This window comes from Zalophus californianus, chromosome 3 (genome assembly GCF_009762305.2).
Source record: "Zalophus californianus isolate mZalCal1 chromosome 3, mZalCal1.pri.v2, whole genome shotgun sequence".
In the NCBI taxonomy this organism is placed as follows: domain Eukaryota; kingdom Metazoa; phylum Chordata; class Mammalia; order Carnivora; family Otariidae; genus Zalophus; species Zalophus californianus.
The window spans coordinates 128890935-128911728 of NC_045597.1; the positions used below are offsets into that span (position 1 = coordinate 128890935).

At 35.7% G+C, this 20794-nt stretch overlaps 1 protein-coding gene across 12 annotated transcripts in view; it reads right to left on the minus strand.

The window, feature by feature from the left end:
* The window catches only part of COBLL1 (cordon-bleu WH2 repeat protein like 1), a 159254-nt gene that overhangs the window by 33022 nt on the left and 105438 nt on the right, over positions 1-20794 (minus strand). For 10 of the 12 annotated variants that reach the window (XM_027589858.2, XM_027589857.2, XM_027589855.2 and 7 more), the window contains 5 exons: positions 14968-15169; positions 12633-12861; positions 11801-11839; positions 7023-7120; positions 6669-6905 (listed from right to left, as the gene is read on the minus strand). In XM_027589858.2, the coding sequence (XP_027445659.2) occupies positions 6669-6905; positions 7023-7120; positions 11801-11839; positions 12633-12861; positions 14968-15169 (805 nt within the window). The remainder of the gene's footprint in view (positions 1-6668; positions 6906-7022; positions 7121-11800; positions 11840-12632; positions 12862-14967; positions 15170-20794) is intronic. The other 2 variants (XM_027589861.2, XM_027589856.2) reach the window with 1 other exon arrangement.

The following is a 20794-nucleotide window of genomic DNA, read 5'->3' on the forward strand; positions in this document are numbered from 1 at the left end:
TATCATCTTACTTGCTTATAAACCATAAATATTAAAAGGTAAAATTGAGTAAAAAATTAACAATGTCAAATATTTCTTAAAAACAATTAAATCAGCTGTTAAAAAATGAACACACTCTAAGTATTAAATTTCACTTGCATAATACTGGATGGCAAAGTATTTCCATTTCTCAACATTTGAGTGTTTGCACCAGAATGCAAAATGAGATGAAATAAAAAGTTCAAGATAATTCCTTATTGTGTTAGGCCAATATCCTAAAGAAAATGAGGTACCATTCTAGTAGCCAGGGAAAAGCCGCTTTACTGCTGTATACACACATAACTCCAAAGAGCAAAACCATACCAAATGTGCAAAAATAAAGAATTCTCCAAAAGTTTCTGTGGATTCTGGGGGTCAAGATTATCTGCAACTCATGTCCAACTCTTTCTCCTCTTCTTCAACTGTAAAATCAGCCTTCATAAAAGGCTGATTTGTCAATAATACTAGGACATCCTTTGGCCACAGATTTTATTAAATGTGCTCCTCACAGAAATTTGGTCAGCGAACATGGTACAAATACTGGATTTCTGAACTTAGTTTCAATCCCAGAATTCTAAGTGATTTTCAATTTAAGTCAATGTCATTGCATTTCTGACTTCTGTCATGTGTGAAATAAATGACAATCTGTATAAATAACTATATAATCTTATTGTAAATAACTGTATGCATTTATATAGTAATACATGCGATACGGTTTAGGTAAAAAACAGTAGGAACCATCCATTACACATGTTGTTCCATAAATGGCATTTCTAATCTTTAGGCAGAATCATATTCACAAAATGCTCAAAGAAATTGGAGAAAAACTGCTGGAAAATTTCTAATTGGATAGTTTTCTTCTGCAAATGAACATTTCCATAGAAGACAGTATATTCACCTTTATAAGGAACAGGACACAAGGCTTGAAATGTAAAAGAGTACACAGAAATTTAGGAACATGAAAAAAAACAATATGACAGCAATGACAGTAAACTATGTATTCTTTAAAATGTATTCTTTAGGAGGATCAAATAATTTTAGTTGCAAAACTGTTCCAAAAAAAACAGGTTAGGATAATGGCTAAAATTAACAAGTCAGGGAACGACAGATGTTGGCGGGGATGTGGAGAAAGGGGAACCCTCCTACACTGTTGGTGGGAATGCAAGCTGGTGCAACCCCTCTGGAAAACAGTATGGAGGTTCCTCAAACAGTTGAAATTAGAGCTACCGTTCGATCCAGCAATTGCACTACTGGGTATTTACCACAAAGATACAAATGTAGGGACCCGAAGGGGTACGTGTACCCCAATGTTTATAGCAGCAATGTCCACCATAGCCAAACTGTGGAAAGAGCCAAGATGCCCATCGACAGATGAATGGATAAAGAAGATGTGGTATATATACACAATGGAATATTATGCAGCCATCAAAAGGAATGAGATCTTGCCATTTGCAACGACGTGGATGGAACTGGAGGGTGTTATGCTGAGTGAAATAAGTCAATCAGAGAAAGACATGTATCACATGACCTCACTGATATGAGGAATTCTTAATCTCAGGAAACAAACGGAGTGTTGCTGGAGTGGTGGGGGGTGGGAGGGATGGGGTGGCTGGGTGATAGACATTGGGGAGGGTATGTGCTATGGTGAGCGCTGTGAATTGTGCAAGACTGTTGAATCACAGATCTGTACTTCTGAAACAAATAACGCAACATATTTTAAGAAAAAAGAAAAAGAAGAAGATAACAGGAGAGGAAGAGAAGGGGAGTATGTCAGAGGGGGAGACGAACCATGAGAGATGATGGACTCTGAAAAACAAACTGAGGGTTCTAGAGGGGAGGGGGGTAGGGGGATGGGTTAGCCTGGTGATGGGTATTGAGGAGGGCACGTTCTGCATGGAGCACTGGGTGTTATGAACAAACAATGAATCATGGAACACTGCACCAAAAACTAATGATGTAATATATGGTGATTAACATAACAATAAAAAAATTAAAAAAAAACAGGTTAGGATAAATTATTTTACTGACTTGGATTTTTATTGAATCCTCTTTGGAAACTGCACAATCAGTTGCCAAAATTAGCTCAGAAAACCAACCGCCTTTTATGTGAAGAGTTTCAGTTTAAGCTCCAAAATCACTATCCAATACTTTAATTTGCCAGTATGGAGAAAATGCCTTACAGAAATGAGATTAATTATTAAATACTGACAGCCAAAAAGCATAAAATAGACGTGGTGAACAAGATTTTTTACAAGCTACAGGTAGACTGACTTATCTGTAAGCCTGTGTAAGGCAAACAGAATATCAATGACTACTTGAGAGAACGCTAACATGAAGTGAAAGCTCAAAATGAAGAAAACTGCATTAATTAGAAATCACTTTGCTATGCATTACTGTTATTTATCTCTCTAGCTCTATTTTCTGACACTTCACACACAAGAGATAAGCATTTGCTATTTCTAATATAATGTAACTATTTCCATTATTTTCTTTCTGCTCTATTAAAGGATGCTTTGGTGGGGGAAAGAAAGTGTAAAAATCAGACTGTTGTAGGTCTGTTAAACAGCGCACCCTTGTGGCTTATTCTGACTCCTGAACAATAAAAATCTCTAGGACAAGAATATATCCAAAATTCTTCAGGGATTTGAAAATAATTTTTTTCCAGATACTTTTTCCCAGCCTATTACTTTCAATCATCAAAAACAGTGCCTTTTTAAAGCTTCAAATTCAAAACTAAGTTGTTTAATATAAAATGTCTATAGTAATAATGACTATTTTTTTTATCTTAAGCATAAAACAAGCAGTAGAGGGGCACCTGGGGGGCTCAGTCAGTTAAGCGACAGACACTTGACTTTGGCTCAGGTCATGATCTCCAAATCATGAGATCCAGCCCCACATCAGGCTCCAAGCTGGACATGGAGCCTGCTTAAGATCTCTCTCTCCTGCTCTCTCTGTCCCCCACCACCCCCCCCGGGCTTGCGTGCACACTCACGCTCGGGTGCGCACACACTCTCTCTCTCTCTCTCAAAAAAAAAAAAAAAAAAAAAAAAAGATAAATATGTGAGGTGATGGATGTGTTAATTAACCAGATGGCAGGAATTCTTTCACAATGTATATGTATTTCAAATCACCACAATGTACACTTTAAATATCTTATAGTTTTCTCTGCCAATTATACCTCAACAAAGCTGAAAAGAAGGAAAGAAAAGTAGAACTGCCCCCCCCCCCCCATTTTGACTGGTTTGTAGAGGGCCTTGAATGCCTCAAAAACAGCTGCCAGTTGCAAAGTTTCTGAACTGGGAAGATAAGTCCTGGTCTTCTTACTCTGCACCATGGATTTCCCTCTGGCATGACTACAGCAGAAGGAAAGGGGACAAGAAAAGACAAGGAAGGGAGACTGAATGAAGGACTCACTAACTGGACGCAAAAATAAAAAGAAAACACACTGAAAATGATCCTGAGCTTTTAAATCTGGGAGAACAAAAATAAAGCTTGATTTTCAGTATGCTGATTTCCAGGTAGTGATGAGTAAATAAGTAACCATGACTTCAGTCTGCAACTGGAATAAAATATTGGGATTGGAATTACAAAGTTGATATACTAGTTTCCCAGGGCTGCTGTAACAACTTACCGGGACCGAGTGGCTTAAAACAACAGAAGTTTATTCTTTCATAGTTCTGGAAGCCAGAAGTCTGAAATCGAGCTGTTGGCAGGGCCATAGCTCTCTGAAAGTACAATGGGAAAATCCTTCCTTGCCTCTTCCAGGTTCTGGTGGCTCCTAGAATTCCCTGGCTTATGGCAGCATAACTGCAATCTCTACTGCATTAGCACATGACCTTCTCCTTTCTATCTCTGTGCATGCGCCTCCCCGCTTACAAGAACAGCAGTCTTTGGATCTGGGCCCAGCCTAAAGTCCACAATGATCTTATCTCTAGATCCTTGACTTGCACATATCTTTTGGGGGGACACTATTCAAACCACTACAGTTGAGAACTCAACAAAGAACACATCTTCTCTGAAAGAGTATAGTAAATATGGGCTAAGACCATGGATTCAGGTACCTCCAAATTTAGAAAACAGGTAAATGAAGTGGGGGCAAGAAAAAAAGAGTGCTGAGATATAAAAAGAGAATCAGACCCAAGGAAGAGAGAAAAATCAAGACCAAAGGGGTGATCTGGCATATCAAATATGGTGAAGAAGTTAAGGAAATAAGTGCTGAGATGCCTAGGAAAGCACGAGTTCACATACACGCATGTGCACGCGCGCGCACACACACACACACACACACACCCCGAACCATGGCTTAATTGTTATAATGAAGAAATAAAAAATGGTTCTTCAGCTTCTCTAGAGAGGAACAAATAATTCTGGGTTCTACTTAACAATACATCAAAGAACTACCCAGATGTCCAGATCAAAAGAAAAAAATAATTAGAAAATTACATAAAGATGTCCAGTTTGCCAAAGGCAACATACAAAAAAAAAAAAAAAGATTACTTAACGTGGGAGCATCAACTGGTCATAAAGCAGAGGGTGAGAATCAAAAGAAATGGCTTTTGGTGAGGCCACTGGAAACACAGTCTAGAATTTTAAGAAGCAGACTATTTCTCGGACAATGTAGACCCTCTTCAGGTCCAAGCACAGAGGAAGTTTACTGAAATAGAATGCATGAGGTCACCGGGAATAAAGATTTGTGACAAGGAGCTAAGATTTATTTCTACATAAAGAAAAGACAGACTTTGGTAATTAAAAATTTAAAACAATACTGAAAGTGCTACCTTTTAAATGACTTACTATGAAGAAATGTAAAGGAGTTACATCCACAAAATGAAGTCTTTGGAGACCCTGACTTGGCCTCTGCTCATCTCATTCAATTTCAATCTCTGATTCTTGTTCATGCCCAGGCATGCCATAGTCTTCACATTCCCATGTCTTTGAACATGGTTCCTGTTGCCTCTTCTGTAACCCTTCACCCAACTACCAAGTAGTTACTTTGGAAAACTTTGTAGCAAATGATTCTATCATTTGGAAATACAACTATCCTCCTGATTTTTAAGGTGAGACTTTATACCAGAGACATTAGACAAGAAAATTTTATTTCTATAAGAAGACAGCTTAATAGATGATTTTTCAAATACCTACTGAGTTTAAGCATTTTTTTGTTCATTTCTACCCTGGTTGCTATTTTCTTTCTTTTTTTTTTCTTTAAGATTTTATTTGAGACAGAGAGTGTGCGAGAGCGAGCAAACGAGAGAGAGAGAGAGAGAGAGAGAGAGAGAGAGAGAGAGAGACAGCATGAGCATGGCGGGGGGCAGGGGGGAGGCAGGCAGAGGAAGAAGCAGAGTCTCTGCTGAGCAGAGAGCCTGACACAGGGTTTGATGCTGAGACTTCAGGATTGTGACCTGAGCTGAAGGCAGACGCTTAACTTACTGAGCCACCCAGCCACCTTGCTATTTACTTTCTAAAGGCACATATGATAGTTTATAAATTACAATTAAAAACTATAGTTAAGGGGTGCCTGGGTGGCTCAGTCGTTAAGTGTCTACCTTCGGCTCAGGTCATGATCCCAGGGTCCTAGGATCAGGCCCTCCATTGGGCTCCCTGCTCGGCGGGGAGCCTGCTTCTCCCTCTCCCACTCCCCCTGCTTGTGTTCCCTCTCTCGCTGTTTCTGTCAAATAAATAAATAAAATCTTTAAAAAACTACATTTAAAAATATTTAAAGTTAAGAAAACACAGAAAAGTTTATTAGTTGGTTGGGAGGCATTAGTTTACTTAAGCATTTAGTTTACTAAACTTCCAAGGGGAAATAAAAACCCTTCAAGTAGATACAAGAAAACTTCTCAGTGTCTCAAATATCTCAAAATAAAATTTGCTCTCAAAGCTACTTGAATAATTTGTCTGATTACAAGCAACAAAATATATAGTCTCATGTTTAATCATGTTTACTTAAAACTTCATTTATAGTCCACATGAAAAAAAGCAAAGAATGTACACATTTTATAGGCATGAAAAGTAGTTTGCAAATGGATTTCCACAAAACAGCATAGTCCAGGGAAATGTGGGAGTACAAAGAAGCAATAAGTCAGTATGGGGAAAAGAAATACCCAGAACACTGCTTTGAACATAAGAGTATATAAAAGTAACTGCAATATATTCTATATAAAAATACCTTTTTTTCTTTTTAAACTATAGAGTGTCTATGTACCAACAAGACACCCGGATTTCCCTGTGAGAATCCCAGAGTCAGGTCAAGAAGATACATCTAGTTAGAAACCCATGAATGCAACATAAAGACTTTGGTGCTATGTTAACAAAAAGTTCAAAACTGAGTATTTGCATTCCCAATACATGCATCAAGCAAGCACCTCTGGTTGGGCCTTAGTAAGCCAGGACTTTAAGGTTTATGGGTGATTTATTTGCTTAAAGATAAAAGTTACTTAAAATTGACACATTTATTCTTTACTGCATCACAGAACGATACATATGTAAACTCTTCCCAGTGCCAATGTTATCAATAACAAGTTATTCATCTTATTACGTATTAGTGACTGTTACTAATCTTATTAGCAATCTATGTGGAAAAGCCAAGAGGAAAAATAGATGGTCCTCTGCCCCATCCTAAAAACACAAAACAAAACACAATTATGTACCTTCTCTGTTTCGTCCACACTCAAGGATTTCACTACACAAGAAGCTGGCCTCTCCTGGATGTGAGCAAGGTCCTGGGGGACGTTCTGAGACCCTGGCATTGGAGGCAGTGGGGCCCGCCTCTTCTTGGGTGCATCCGATGGCAGGGTGTTTGAAATATATGGCTTGGAAATGGTATTGGACCTTGTAAAAGTTGGGCGATGCTTATTTACTAGAGGAGTTGCAGGGGCACTTGCAGTCTAATAAAGAATGAAAAGGCAAAACCTATAGGTCATTTCAAGATATAAAAGCACCGCACATGCAATTAAAAACAGATGAGAAGAATCTTATAAAATATTACATAAGAAAATACTTACCTGTTCCCGCTTTTTCTTACTGCGCTGAAAAAAGCTGAAAAACCCTTTATTTTCTTTCTCCTTCATAATGTCTAGATTTTGTGATATTTGGCAGGATTCTAAAATAGAAGAAAAGCCTCTTACTTATGTAAATGGGATTGTAGATTTACCTCCAAGTTTTCCCTCAGTTTCTTTGCCTTGAAAAATTTATATAATGATGAAAGCTACTAATTATGGTCTACTATGAACCATGCACTCTGCTAGGCATCTTATATCTTATTTAATTCTCAAAGCAACAAGGAAGTTTTACTATTATCGTTCCTATTTCACAGCAGAGCAATCTGAAGATTAAGAAACGAATATACATACGTGGGGCCAACCATCAAGCAATGACAGAGATGGGACATAAACCCAATTCTTTGTGACTCAGAGTCTGTTCCATCCATAATTACCAACATTTCAGAAGTAAAATGGACACTTTGAATTAAATGAGATATGAAGCTATCGACAGTTTGTCCCTTTATTTTGAATTTTTATTTTGTCTCAGAGCTAAACAATTATGAAATATTTTATTCTCTAAAACATGATTCACTGTAATTACTTAGTACTTTATTAAGTGTTTCCAAAACATTATTTCTTCAATATGCTGGTTCCCAACTAGGGGGCAATCTTACCCCACCCCCATTCCGGAGAACACTGGACATTGTCTGGGGACAATTTTGATTGTCACAACTAGGGGTAGAGCAGGAGAATGTGCTACCAGCATCTTAGAGGCCGGTGATGATGCTGAACACAATAGAATGCACAAGATAGACCCCCAACAAAAAAGGATCATCCAAGCCCAAATGTCAATAGTGTCAAAATTAAGAAACCACATTTTAATCAGAATGGCAAATGTCAAACCTCATGATTACGTATTAACATTCCATTTTCCAAAAAGTATTTCCTAATGTCAACTGAAAAGGCCTACAACAATGACAAATCCAGTGGTGCTGAGTAGCCCTGGCCCAGATGGTCTCTAAACACCTTTTCCCACTAAAAAGGGACCACAATTACATAAGAACGGCTGATTCTTTGTCCACACCAAGGATTGTAAAGACGAGTCTGGAATTTCTAATTATAGCAAAGAGAAAGAAATCAGAGTCCACTGGGGTCATTTTAAAAGGGCACAGGAATCAATCAGATATCGTTTTTACTGGCCAAGGTCAGGACAGTTTGGGCATCATAGAACTACTCAATAAATGGAAACATTTTGCATATGTTTAATTCCATGATTTGTAGTGATGCTGAAAAAATAACTGATCCTTACTGTTTACCTCTATGTACTGCTAAGGAACCAGTCTGTTATTTTAAAAACTGATGAAGGGGGATGCCTGGGTGGCTGAATCCATTAAGCATTTGACTTGGTTTTGGGTCTCAGTGTCCTGAGATCAAGCCCCAAATCGAGCCCACCACTGGGCTCTGCACTCAGCGGGGAATCTGCTTCAGATGGTCTCCCTCGCCCATCTGCCCTTCCCCCACCCCATCCACACTCACTCTCTCTAAAATATATAAATAAATAAAATCTTTTAAAAAATTATCTCTATAAATAAATAAATAAATACTGATGAAGGAAAAGAATCACACTTTTTTCCTGCCTCTTCTGAATGAATTCTATCTAGGTAGACAAGTAGCTGAAAGGGGAAATTTGCTGTTTCTGAAATATCTCAATTTATAATTAAAGGAATATTTGCAGATTATGATTATTTTCCAACTCCTAATCAAGATTCAGGCAATGATTATCGATAGCTAACATCAAAAAAGATAACTTGTGGGGTGCATGGCTGGGTCAATTGGTAGGGCATGCGACTCTTGATCTTGTGGTCATGAGTTTGAGCCCCACATTGGGTGCAGAGATTATGTACATACATACATACATACATACATAAATGTAACTTGCTATTACATGGCTACTAATGGAAATATATAATACCTCCTATGAAGTATTCTTGCTGAAAATATCTCACCCAAATCTGATCAAGTCTCTGGGTTTAACAATCAATTTACAAGAAATAGAGACAATCAAGAAACATGTTAAATGGCACCAAAGGATGCAATCCACAAAATTCTGAATGTGGGAAATTCGGTAAGATAAAAGATCCAGTTTCTTCAACAAATGAAATACAAATTTTAAAAGAGAGAGAGAAAGAGAGAAACAAGGAGTGGGGACTATATCAGTTTTGAAAACATTCTACTAAGGAGCACATATGTGTTTTATGATAAATCACAATATAATTTCAGTGATATTGGAAACAAAGTACTGTATATTGAAATTTGTGGGATATGTCTAAAGCAGCACTTAGAGGTAAATGTATGGTCTTAAATACATTGAAATCTTAAATATATACCCCTCTCTTAGGACTGCATGTACAGTCTTTTTGTTTAAAAAAATGTTTAAAAATTAAATAAATTATGACAAAATAGGGGCTACTCCAGGAAAGCAAAGATAGTTAATGCCAATAAGTATATAAATGCAATATGCTTCAATAACATGATAAAGAAGAATATTTCACAAATTAAAACCTCATAAATCTGATGCTTTAAATTTTAAATAAGCAGTATGCATTCTGTACGAGTTTACTGACAATACTAACTAATGATGAACATGTGGATAGCACTTTATGGTTACAGATTTTTTCACATGCCTAATTTCTTTCCTAGAACAATCCAAAGAGGATTATCAGAAATTATCACAAGTTATCATTCTGAGTCCTTTTTCTAAGTTAGGGAATGTAAAGAAATGGAAGCAGATAGTATTGTCCCATTATACATCGGAAGCCCTGGTGACCACAGTTTAAATAACTTGCACCAAGACACACAGACATTAAATGGTAAAATTCAATATAATATCTACTCATCGATGATATATAATACTTTTGGCTTTTCCTTTTTTTTTTAAGAAATGTTATTTCATTTTAAGATGAAGACTAACTGAATGTAGATATTTCACATGGTAGTACAGTGCAATAAATATAAGCGAAGTTATTTTTGGTAAAGCAATTTCCAGGCACCCTGTCATCCTCCATACTAGTTAAGCTAAGTCTTCACTTACAGCTCTATGGCAGAGATCACCACAAGTCAGAGTTAAACACTAAGAAACACAAGGACTTGAGCTTACTAGAAAACAACTCAAATTTACAGTTTCCTGTTTCCAGAAGAGAGGCTGTAAGTAACTGCATACAAAGTACTAAGACTTCTGATAATATCAGACAAAATAAGGAGGCAGAGGCATGTATAGCATTTGGATTGATCTTGTAGATTTTGACACCGTAAAATGAGCTTTTTTAATTTTCTTATCCAATCTTGTAAGGTTACATTCACAACATTTAGTACTCTAAATAAATACATACTTTCTTGTCTGGAAGGGTTATTACAAACCAATGCATTCAACACCTTCAAAATGAGGCCAATAAGATTATGGAATTTGCTTTGAGTAATGTATATAGAGAATGGCAATGGTAGGAGCAAAAGCCAAGTACAAGTACCAGGATGTTGCTATTGGAAAAAAAGCACAGAGACCACTTTTTCCAACCTGTTATTATAGAAGTGGGAAGTGTGATGCAGACAGATAAAAAGCTATTTGCCCTATTGGCTTGCTAAATGAGTTTGACAGCTAATGCAGTTTCAGGATTAAAACGTCTATCTTCTGATTATTAGCCAGTATATGCTTTATGAACATAACAATTTCCAGCTCCTTTGATTAACCTAGTCTTCATGAATCAAGCCACTAATAATAAATAATCACACTATTACTCATACAGACTTATTGTGTTATGGGAAAATTGGAAGTGGTAAAGAAAGAAGATTCCAATAACACATAATGTGTATAGTTTATTTTTTTTTTTTTAGTAGAGTGGTAATTATTATAGTAATCAATTATCTGAGCTTATCCTTTTTTAATGGAGGAAAAAGGCTTCCAGACTTTATTATTATTGGCTAATTTATAATAAAGTTAAATTCGCATTCTTAAGTTCTGTAATATAAAGAAAAAAAGGATGAAAAAAATCATCCACAGCCCTACCACCCAAGGTAACCAGTATTAAAAATTTTTATGTACTTCCTTTCAGAAATTTTATGTAAAAATTTTTTTATATACTGTATTAAAAACACTTAAATGGTTTAAAAGCTAGCATGAGCATTTTCCATTTTATTATATTCACAATTTAACACTGCAATAATTCCCTATGATGAATATACCCTGATTACTCTGAATAACTGTTCAATGTAAATAATCTGAGATCCTTCCATGGTACCACCAAACTATCAGGAACTATACTTAAAGAACCCAGCAAAATCATTTTTTCTTGTCTGAGAGTCAAAAATATGTTTCTTGGGCGCCTGGGTGGCTCAGTCGGTTAAACATAATCTACCTTTGGCTCAGGTCATGATCCCATGGGATCAAGCCCCACACCAGGGTCCCTGCTCAGCGGGAGCCTGCTTCTCCCTCTCCCTGTGCCTCCTCCCTCTGCTCATGCTCTCTCTCGCTCTCAAATAAATAAATCTTTAAAAAAAATGTTTTTCACATTCTTAGGATGATATTTTTAATCAATTATTGAAATATTATTATTGTATTAATTTCAGAAATCAAGGGGGAGGGCTTATAAATTATTTTTCCGGAAATAAAAGCCGAAGGTTTTCTTAAAGAATGTACACATTAGTAATGTTAAGAAAACAGGTAAAATTAGAAGCTTATTTTCAATTTATCCAATAAAAGTAGAAATTTCATGTTATAATTTTTTCTACTGATTCATATGTCTTACCTTGTAAAGATGATTTATTGAAGGCAGTAACAGAAGTGGCTACAGAAGGAGGGGGTAAAAGACGGTAAATTGACTGTAAAGATGATGTTTGTTCAAGTATAAAACATCACTGAGTTGAAACAGCTGTCTATGGATTATATAAATCCACAATTTCAGGATAAAGTTTGAAGGGCTCAATGCACAAAGGATGTAGTAAGTAATCCTTCACTAAACTTTTGTTTCCAATAAAACAGATTCATATTGAATAAATAAGCTTGCAGTTGTCTATTAGCATAGAAACAAACATTATCTAAGATCTCCAAATTTTAATACACTCAGTTATTTCTACAGATTAATACTGCAAGCTATTTTTATTTAAATATTTTTGGAGTTAGATTTTTATAAGCTAGTTGATTTTGGGTGAACCTAGAAAAAAATTTGTCAAGAAACTTAGAAATCTGAATGACAAGACTCAGACAAAACCATGGTGAGTCTACAGTAATTCACACTTGATTAAAACAACAATGAATTTAAATGTAAATCTTTATTTTCTGTTTAAATTTTATAGCCACAAAGAATTAAGTTAAATCCCACCAAAAATATTCATAGATTGATGGAAAAGTGTAAAAAGTGAATGACAACTAAGAAAGACAAGTTTTTATTCTAATTTCAAAAACTGAAATCAAGTTGAATTTTATTACATTTCATTGTCTCTTATTCTCAATGGCACGTATTGACTTCTATTTATAGGATCCATTAACTCGCCATTATGAACTTCAGAAACCCTATACATAAACACAATACATGTTCTTATATGCACATCCTGTCAAATAAATAAAACGAAAAGTCTTACCTCTGCTGACATCCATGGCATATAATTCTCTTAGTCCCAGGTCGTTAAGAGATTTTGTCAAATCAAGGGGCTCCTGAGATAGATAATCTTTCAACAACAGTGTATGCAGTGGATCAAACTCACATTTGCTGCATATAATGGGGGCAAGTTCTTGGAGTGGTGCATGAGGGCTAACTCTCACTATTGTCTTCTGTGTTTTCTTAAAATTGATCACTACTCTCACAGTTTTCTGAAACACAGATTAAAGCCATAGTTATTACCATAATTTATTTACTAAAACTTTCTACAACGATGTCTACAATAAGAGGTGAATCTACAATTATACAGTCATACAATAAACAGTATTTTTCTATTTTGGTGTGAAATTATTATTTTTCTTTCCTGAAGCATATTCTTTCATTATTTTTTTTTTAAAGATTTTATTTATTTATTCATGAGAGACAGAGGAGGAGAGAGAGAGGGAGAGAGAGAGCAGAGGGAGAAGCAGGCTCCCAAAGAGCAGGGAGCCTGATGCGGGACTCGATCCCAGGACCCTGGGATCATGACCTGAGCCGAAGGCAGACGCTTAACCATCTGAGCCACCCAGGCGCCCTCTTTCATTATTTCTAAGAATACGAAATAATATGATTAAATAATCTAGATTAAATCCATAATCCCTGTAAGGTATTAGATTTTAAATCTAAAAGGGAACATAAAAGCCTCATATCTGATACTACTGATATTTCTGTTTGTTCCCTAAAATATTTATTGTAAAATGAGCAAACACCCATAATAATACAGAGTTATACATGTTCTATTTTATGCTTTAGTTGAGGAATATTTATCTAATGGTTTGTTTGTTGTCTCAATGAAAAAAAAGAGTATTTTGGTTAAAATATAAAATTTTTGTGCTACTCTCTATTGAAAAGAAGATAAATGAGATAACCATATAAAAAAACTTAGCATAGTGTCTGGCACATAGTAAACTATCAACAAATAAACATTAGCTATTGTGATTACCTACTGTCTCTATTATTTGACAATACTTTGGCTAATTTTAATATATTAGTAAAGACTATTAAGATAACCCTGATTTAGATATCTAGTACTAATTAAAATTATTGAGAGGATTTTAAACATATCATTTTAATGTAATTAACTCTTATATACAAATGGAACTTAGAAACATGTTACCATGCTAAGTGAAACCTACAGTTTGCAGATTCTTAAAGCTTAACAAGTATTCATTAAACTAAAACACCATGTATAATCCCATGCTGTAAAATAAATACTATTTCCACCTAGATACATATGTATCTAGATTGGTAATAGCCCAATATCCTAATTAATTCTTAATATCAGTATTTTGTAGAACACAAATGTGTTCTATACAGTTAAGAATTCTTAACTTTATAAAAAGCTGCATAACAATATGAAGAAAATATGAGAATATATATACTCAAGTCATGTAAATAAACTATTAATTTAATATATTGGCCTTTATATATTTCCTGAAGTTAAAAAAGTTGACATTCCTAATGAAAAAAATATTTCTTGAAACCCATAAAATTCTACCTCTATAGCTTATAGAAACAGAACAATTTTATAAATAATTGATATTAAAATAGTGGTTAAAAATTTTTGAAAAAATATTTTTTGCTTAAAATTCATATATTATAGAAAACTGAGTCATTATATAGCTTGAATTAACAATTTAGAGTAAGTTAAAACCACCACTTTACCAAGTACAGAGAAGCCAAAAAATATTTTAATAAATTCTTAAATAAATTCTCATTAAAAGATTCTAAAACCTTCCTCTAAATAAAATTATCTTTCTGGGGCACCTGAGCGGCTCAGTTGGTTAAGTGTATGATTCTTGATTTTGGCTAGGTCATATCTCAGGACCGTGATATCGAGCCCCACAGAGGGCTCCGTGTTAGTGAGGAGTCTGCTTCTCTCCCTCTCTCTCTCTCTCTCTCTCTCTCTCCCTCTCCCCCGCCCCAACTTGTGTACTCATGCTATTAAATAAATAAATCTTAAAAAAAAAATACTTTTTAAAAGAGTAAGTTAAAATGTAGATCATTTAAAATTGTCAGATTCTGATATGGTCCTATAGATCACTTTAGAGTGTCTAAAATCAAAAGTATTCCCCAAATTCTAGTTAATCCAAAGATTGATAACCAAATGAATCCTTAACAAAGTGGCCAAGGCAAGCAAAATAGCCATGTTCACATCAAATTTAACCAGGAAAGTCCATTTTTATTTCATTTGAAATAAATATAAGCTGCAGATAATGACTGAAAAATCAATTTAGTATTTTTGCCAGGAGACATCAAAATCAGAGTGACATTCTTACCTCTGGTATTATAGGCGTAGGCTTTTTCTTATCCAAAATTTTTGGCTTTAAAATGACTTTCTCCACCTCCAACATTCCTATTGGTGTGTTTGGCTTAAATTTAATGGCATTATTTTCAGCTGACTGCAGATCAATTGTGTAACTGGATGGATTTAAGTGGTACTGTGCACAGAGGAATATCAACAAGTCCATCATAGGTTTACTGTAAAACAGAAGTAATAGTGATCATAAAAGTCCATAAAACAATTTCATTAAGTTTAAAGTTATTGTTCCTAGCATTTTTCTTATAGCCTTTTTGTTTTCAGCAGATAAAACAAGGCTATAAAATAGTATGTGTGAAAGCAACTTAAAAATCTAGCTACAAGATCATTTTTTCCCCCACTGCAGGAGGAGATATATACATGGTAGCCTAGGCCCTGGACTCCAAGTATCTCTCTAACTAAGTGGACAGAATTATAATAGTTAAAAAGTCCTGATTAATATTCAAACAGCTTAGATCCTAGTGTTGGTTTAATAATTATCTGTATTTTTTATCTGCCAAGTTGTCATCCTATTATTATAAATTTTAAGAAAAGTCCTTTCCTTACCCAAGAGCACTTAGTTCAGCAAATGCTCCCCTTTACAATATTTTGAATACCAGCAGTCTTTGGCTTATAAACTGGTTATATTCCAAAGATCGCATAAAAATGAAGCATTAAGAACCACCACCACCCCGGAGCACATGGCTGGCTCAGTCTGTAGAGCATGGGACTCTTGATCTTGGTGTCGTGAGATCAAGCACTGCTTCAGGTGTTAAAAAAAAAAAAAAAAAGAAAGAAAGAAAGAACAAACGAATGAACTACCACCACTCTGCACTTTAAAAAGCACAGTGAGTATCTACAGAAGCCCACAAAATTCTCAAGAAAAGTAAAGTATAGATTTCTTAATTCATTCAAAGGACATTTAATATTTTCTAGGCCCTTGGAGACACAATAAAGTGTTATGCTCCCACAGATCTACACTACTAGATAGACTAGGCCAAGTGTCAGCAAACTACAATCTGCAGGTCAAAGTGGGCCCACGGCTTATATTTTGTAAATAAAGTTTTATTGGAACACAACCATGCTCATTTGTTTACATAATAGCTAGGGCTTCTTGTGTGTTACAACGGCAGATTTGAGTAGATGTGATAAAAACTGAATGGCCCACAAAGTCTAACATATTTACCATCTGGTCCTTGACAGAAAAACGTTATGGGCACTTGTGCTCTGACAATTAAAAAGTAACCAAGTCAATGTATAATGTCAAATAGTGATTAAGTGTTAAATTCCATTCACACCCACAACAGAACAATGTGGTCTCTGAGTCTTTCTTAATTGTCAGCCTTTAAGAAAAGAACACTAAAAAATGTTCTGTGGTATGTGCTTTCCTCAAATGTCTGGTGATCTTAAGCTGTTAGTTCATATTCAAGACCGAGGCACTAAAACACTCTGTAAAAGTCCTATTTTCATGAATTAAGGTATAGGTTGATGGGCTTCATTTGATGGTAATCAGGTGGCCGTTTTTTTTCTTTTTTTCCCATGGGGAAATATAAATGTCAGTAAAAAATTCTCCAGTTTCTTGACTATATAATATGAACCTAGGCTACTGGCTTTCAGGAACTTGACAGGGAAATGAGGCTAGGAATCTCACCATTCAGTATGATATTTTTAATTTAGTACACCTGTTTTCATATGCACCTCATCCCTACTTTCTTAAGTGGAGTTCCCTGATCTGTGGCCTCTCTGGTTTAGCTTTTCCACAAAGGCAGTCTCCTCCTGGAAGAGGGTTAGTTGTCTGACATTGTGTGGTCTTGAGGTTAAACAACACTTTATATGGATCCTCAAACCATCACCTGTGTTCACCCACCTACCTCACCCTCGAATTCTGTGGCTGTTGCCCATTTCTTAACATCTCTTCTCCTCTCCCACTTACAAGTAGCATCCCACTATAAATATATCAAGAAAAATAATAAAAACCTAAGTGCCTCAGTTAAAAAAAAAAAAAAGTTCTCTGGAATATGTTTCAGTCCTCAAAATATGTTCCCTATATCTTTATTAGATGCTTCCACAATAATAACTTAGGAGTTTTATGTCCTCTTGAGCTACTTAGTATGCTCATATGTAAATTCGTCTATAATCACCCAAATTTTGGCATTGAGTAGTAGATACTAAATTTCATCCACATCAAGACTAGCATAATGGTATTATCCAAGTTTATTTTTTGGTAACAAAAAATAAAAATTTTAAAAAATTTGATGCTACATACAAATTCTTGACTTGGAAATGGTACCACCTTTCTCTGATAGTAAATAAAGTTAAAAAAGATTAGGTAACGTCTAGGTAAATACAATGTAATTATAAATACAATAAAGCTGGAAGAGGAGAGAACTTTCACTGACAACCAAAATGGATGTCTATGAATAAATGGTGGTGTGTTCAGATTGTATCTCTCTCTACATGTATAAATGTGCCAAGTAATAAATGTAAAAACCACTAACGCTTATAAACATCTTTTACCTCTTAAATGTGCATTCTTTAGAATCTCTGCCAGAAAAACACAAAAGTTAACAAGATAAAAATAGTTATTAGTGTTACCATTTTTCATCTTCCTATGTACAAAAATATAAACATTTAAGGAAAAAGATATTTTCCATTTTTAGAAGGTAAGAATTTAACAATCTATATATATACTTATTTAACCGTTTTGATATGTCTTAATGAAGTATTGTATTTTTATCTGTGACATTAGTTTTCTAACTTAATAAAAGAAGTGCATAATGGGCCAACAATATTATAATAATGGCATTCCTTCAGTCAATTTGGTCATCTATAATTTTTGCATACAATATCAGACTTCATGGCAAAAAGGCTGCATGCTGAGTAGACCTACATCATGCCTTTTGAACTCACCACCACCTAAATATTTTCTAATAAAGATGTCTCTTTAAGTGGCAACTAAAAATCATAGAATGGTTTATGACTTTATTCTTTGATTCATTCTATAATTCTGTTTAATTCTTTGTTCAATAATTCCAGAAGCCAATTCTGTCTTGAAAATATTCCTATATCCAGACAGACAAATCTAACAGACCAGAAAGTTCTATAAACGCAGATGGGAATTTAATACTACATATGATAAAGGTATCCCAAATTTCTGGGGAAAGAATTGAATTTTCAACAATGGGTATGAAAAATTGACTAGCCATCTGATCAATAAAATTTATGTATCCATCTTATGCCTTACACTAAAGTAAATGCTAAGTGGACCAGATATGTAAATATTGGGATATTACTCTGCGGGGGCCAGTGGCAGAATAGAAATCCATCTCTATGTAGTTTATTATGTTCTAGAGCAGTGCTGTACAACTGTTCTGAAATATGTAAATTTTCCATATCTGTGCTGATACAGTGGCCACTCACCACATGTGGCTATTAGGCACTTGAAATACATTGACATAGTGGACTGACAAACTAAATTTTTCATTTAAACTCAATTTAAATAACCACATGTAGTAAGTGGCCACTGTATGGGCCAGAGTAGTTCTGGTACATTGGTGTCTAAAAGTGTGATTCATGGAGCAGCAACATCAGTATCTCTAGGACCTTGTTGAAATACAAATTCTCAAGCCCTAGTCCAGATCACTGAATCAGAAACTCTGGGAGTGGGCCACAGCAGTATGTGCTTTGACAAGCATTCCAGCCACTTCTCATGCACATGCTACAGTTTCCCAACCTGCGATCAAAAGAGGATAAAGAAACAAGTAAAATATATAGTATGTCAGATAATGATAAATGCTATGATGAAAAATAAGATAACAAAGGAGGTTAGGAAATGTTCTAAGTGGAAAAAAAAAATGACATTAGAACAGAGAGCTGAATGGAATGGGTTATCTGGAGTAAGAACATTCCAGGCAGAGTTGACAAGTTGCAAAGGACCTGAGGCAGTAATGGGCTCCACGTGTTTAAGGGAAAACAGGAAGCAGTCTGCTGGGGTAAAAGCGGTAGACTGAAACCAGAGTGACCTGGGATTTTACCAAGTGAAAGAGAAAACCCCTGGAGTTCTGAGGAGCAACGGGGTCTACTTTACATCTAAAAGGATTATATGCTGATTGTTGTATTCATTTTTTATTTTGACTTGAGAAAAAGGCATGTTTTATTTTTAAAGTAAAACTAAAAAGCAAATGTAAATAATAGGGGTTATACATGATTTAAGAAGCCACTGTCTGTTTTATTTATTTACTTACTTACTGTGGCTTAAAGGATAATTTTATTTTGTTGCTGTTGTTATATTCAGAATAGTCTGGGGGAGCAGCTACAAAGCCATTGCAAAACTTTGGGGGGAGACAGGGACTGTCAGATTTCAGATTATTTCGTGAGGTGCTGATAGGATTAAACCCAATGCCAGAAGAAAAGGGTAAGAAGACACAGAAACACAAAAAGGAGCTAAGCAGAGGAAGAGGCCAGGACTACAGGAACACTAGAACGTGGGGGGCTGCTGAAAGGACCCAATTGGAGGCCTGAAGTGCTAATTTAAATGGTTTGCTATGTGATACCCTTACTCACCTTTCCCTGGTGACCCACAGACCAGCACTAAGGTCCTGGTAGCTTCAGGGGTAGGTGTTAAATCAAGAAAAGAAAGGAAATTTCATAAGGTAGGGACTAAGAAGTAAGAAACCAAAAACAAGATATAAAGTCAGAGCCAGGGCGCCTGGGTGGCTCAGTCGGTTGAGCGTCTGTCTTCGGCTCAGGTCATGATCCCAGGGTCCTGGGATGGAGCCCCGCATTGGGCTTCCTGCTCCGCGGGGAGTCTGCTTCTCCCTCTCCCTCTGCCTGCCGCTCCCCCTGCTTGTGCTCTATGTCAAATAAATAAAATCTTTAAAAAAAAAAAAAAGTCAGAGCCAGAGGAGGCTCCAAGAACATTAGCATAATATTGTAAATGGAAATTTACAATAATATAAAGGAGACTGAACTTTCCACAAGATCTAGAACAGGGGTTCAGGCCAATCTTATCTAGACCTGAGGGAAAAGAGTAGCCTCAAGATGTTACCTGGGCTCAATTTATACCCAGATATGAACTCCTTTCTTGCAGGACCAGCTCTTAGCAATGTTTATTCCCAGGACCTAATACAATGTCTGTACACAGTGAGGTCAGTATCACTGAAAAGGATATTATAGGAACAAGTGATTATTTATCTCTTAATTCTGGTATCTCAAACACATAGCAGACAGTATACAACAGTACACACACACACACACACACACAACTCAATATATATGAGTTCTCTGCATGGTATCAGGTATATGAAAAGGCAAAGTCACTGAAAAGAGATTCATATGCTTTAAAATCACACACACACACATAGGCATGAAAGCTGTTTTTGCTTAATTTACAAATTGGACGAGTAGCCTTACTGTATCTAAAGTCAAGACATCTTTACACAGAGGTGAGATATAAGCATTAAGTTGGGTTAAGACCTTTTCCAAAAATAACCTGACTAGTTCAAATGCTTAAAGTATTTCACTGAAGCCCCAGCATTTGGCACTAAAAGCACAGAAGAGAGGATCCTGACCTACCTGATTTTTTAAAATTTTTTATTGTTATGTTAATCACCATACATTACATCATTAGTTTTTCATGTAGTGTTCCATGATTCATTGTGCATAACACCCAGTGCTCCAGACCTAGCTGATTTTAAGAGTGGGAATTACAGTCTTAACTCTCTCATAAAGGAGCCTTAGCACTATAAAAGTAGGGCATTAACCTTTAAGCAGGCTCTGCATGCAATGGGACTGCTGAGGATTCGCCA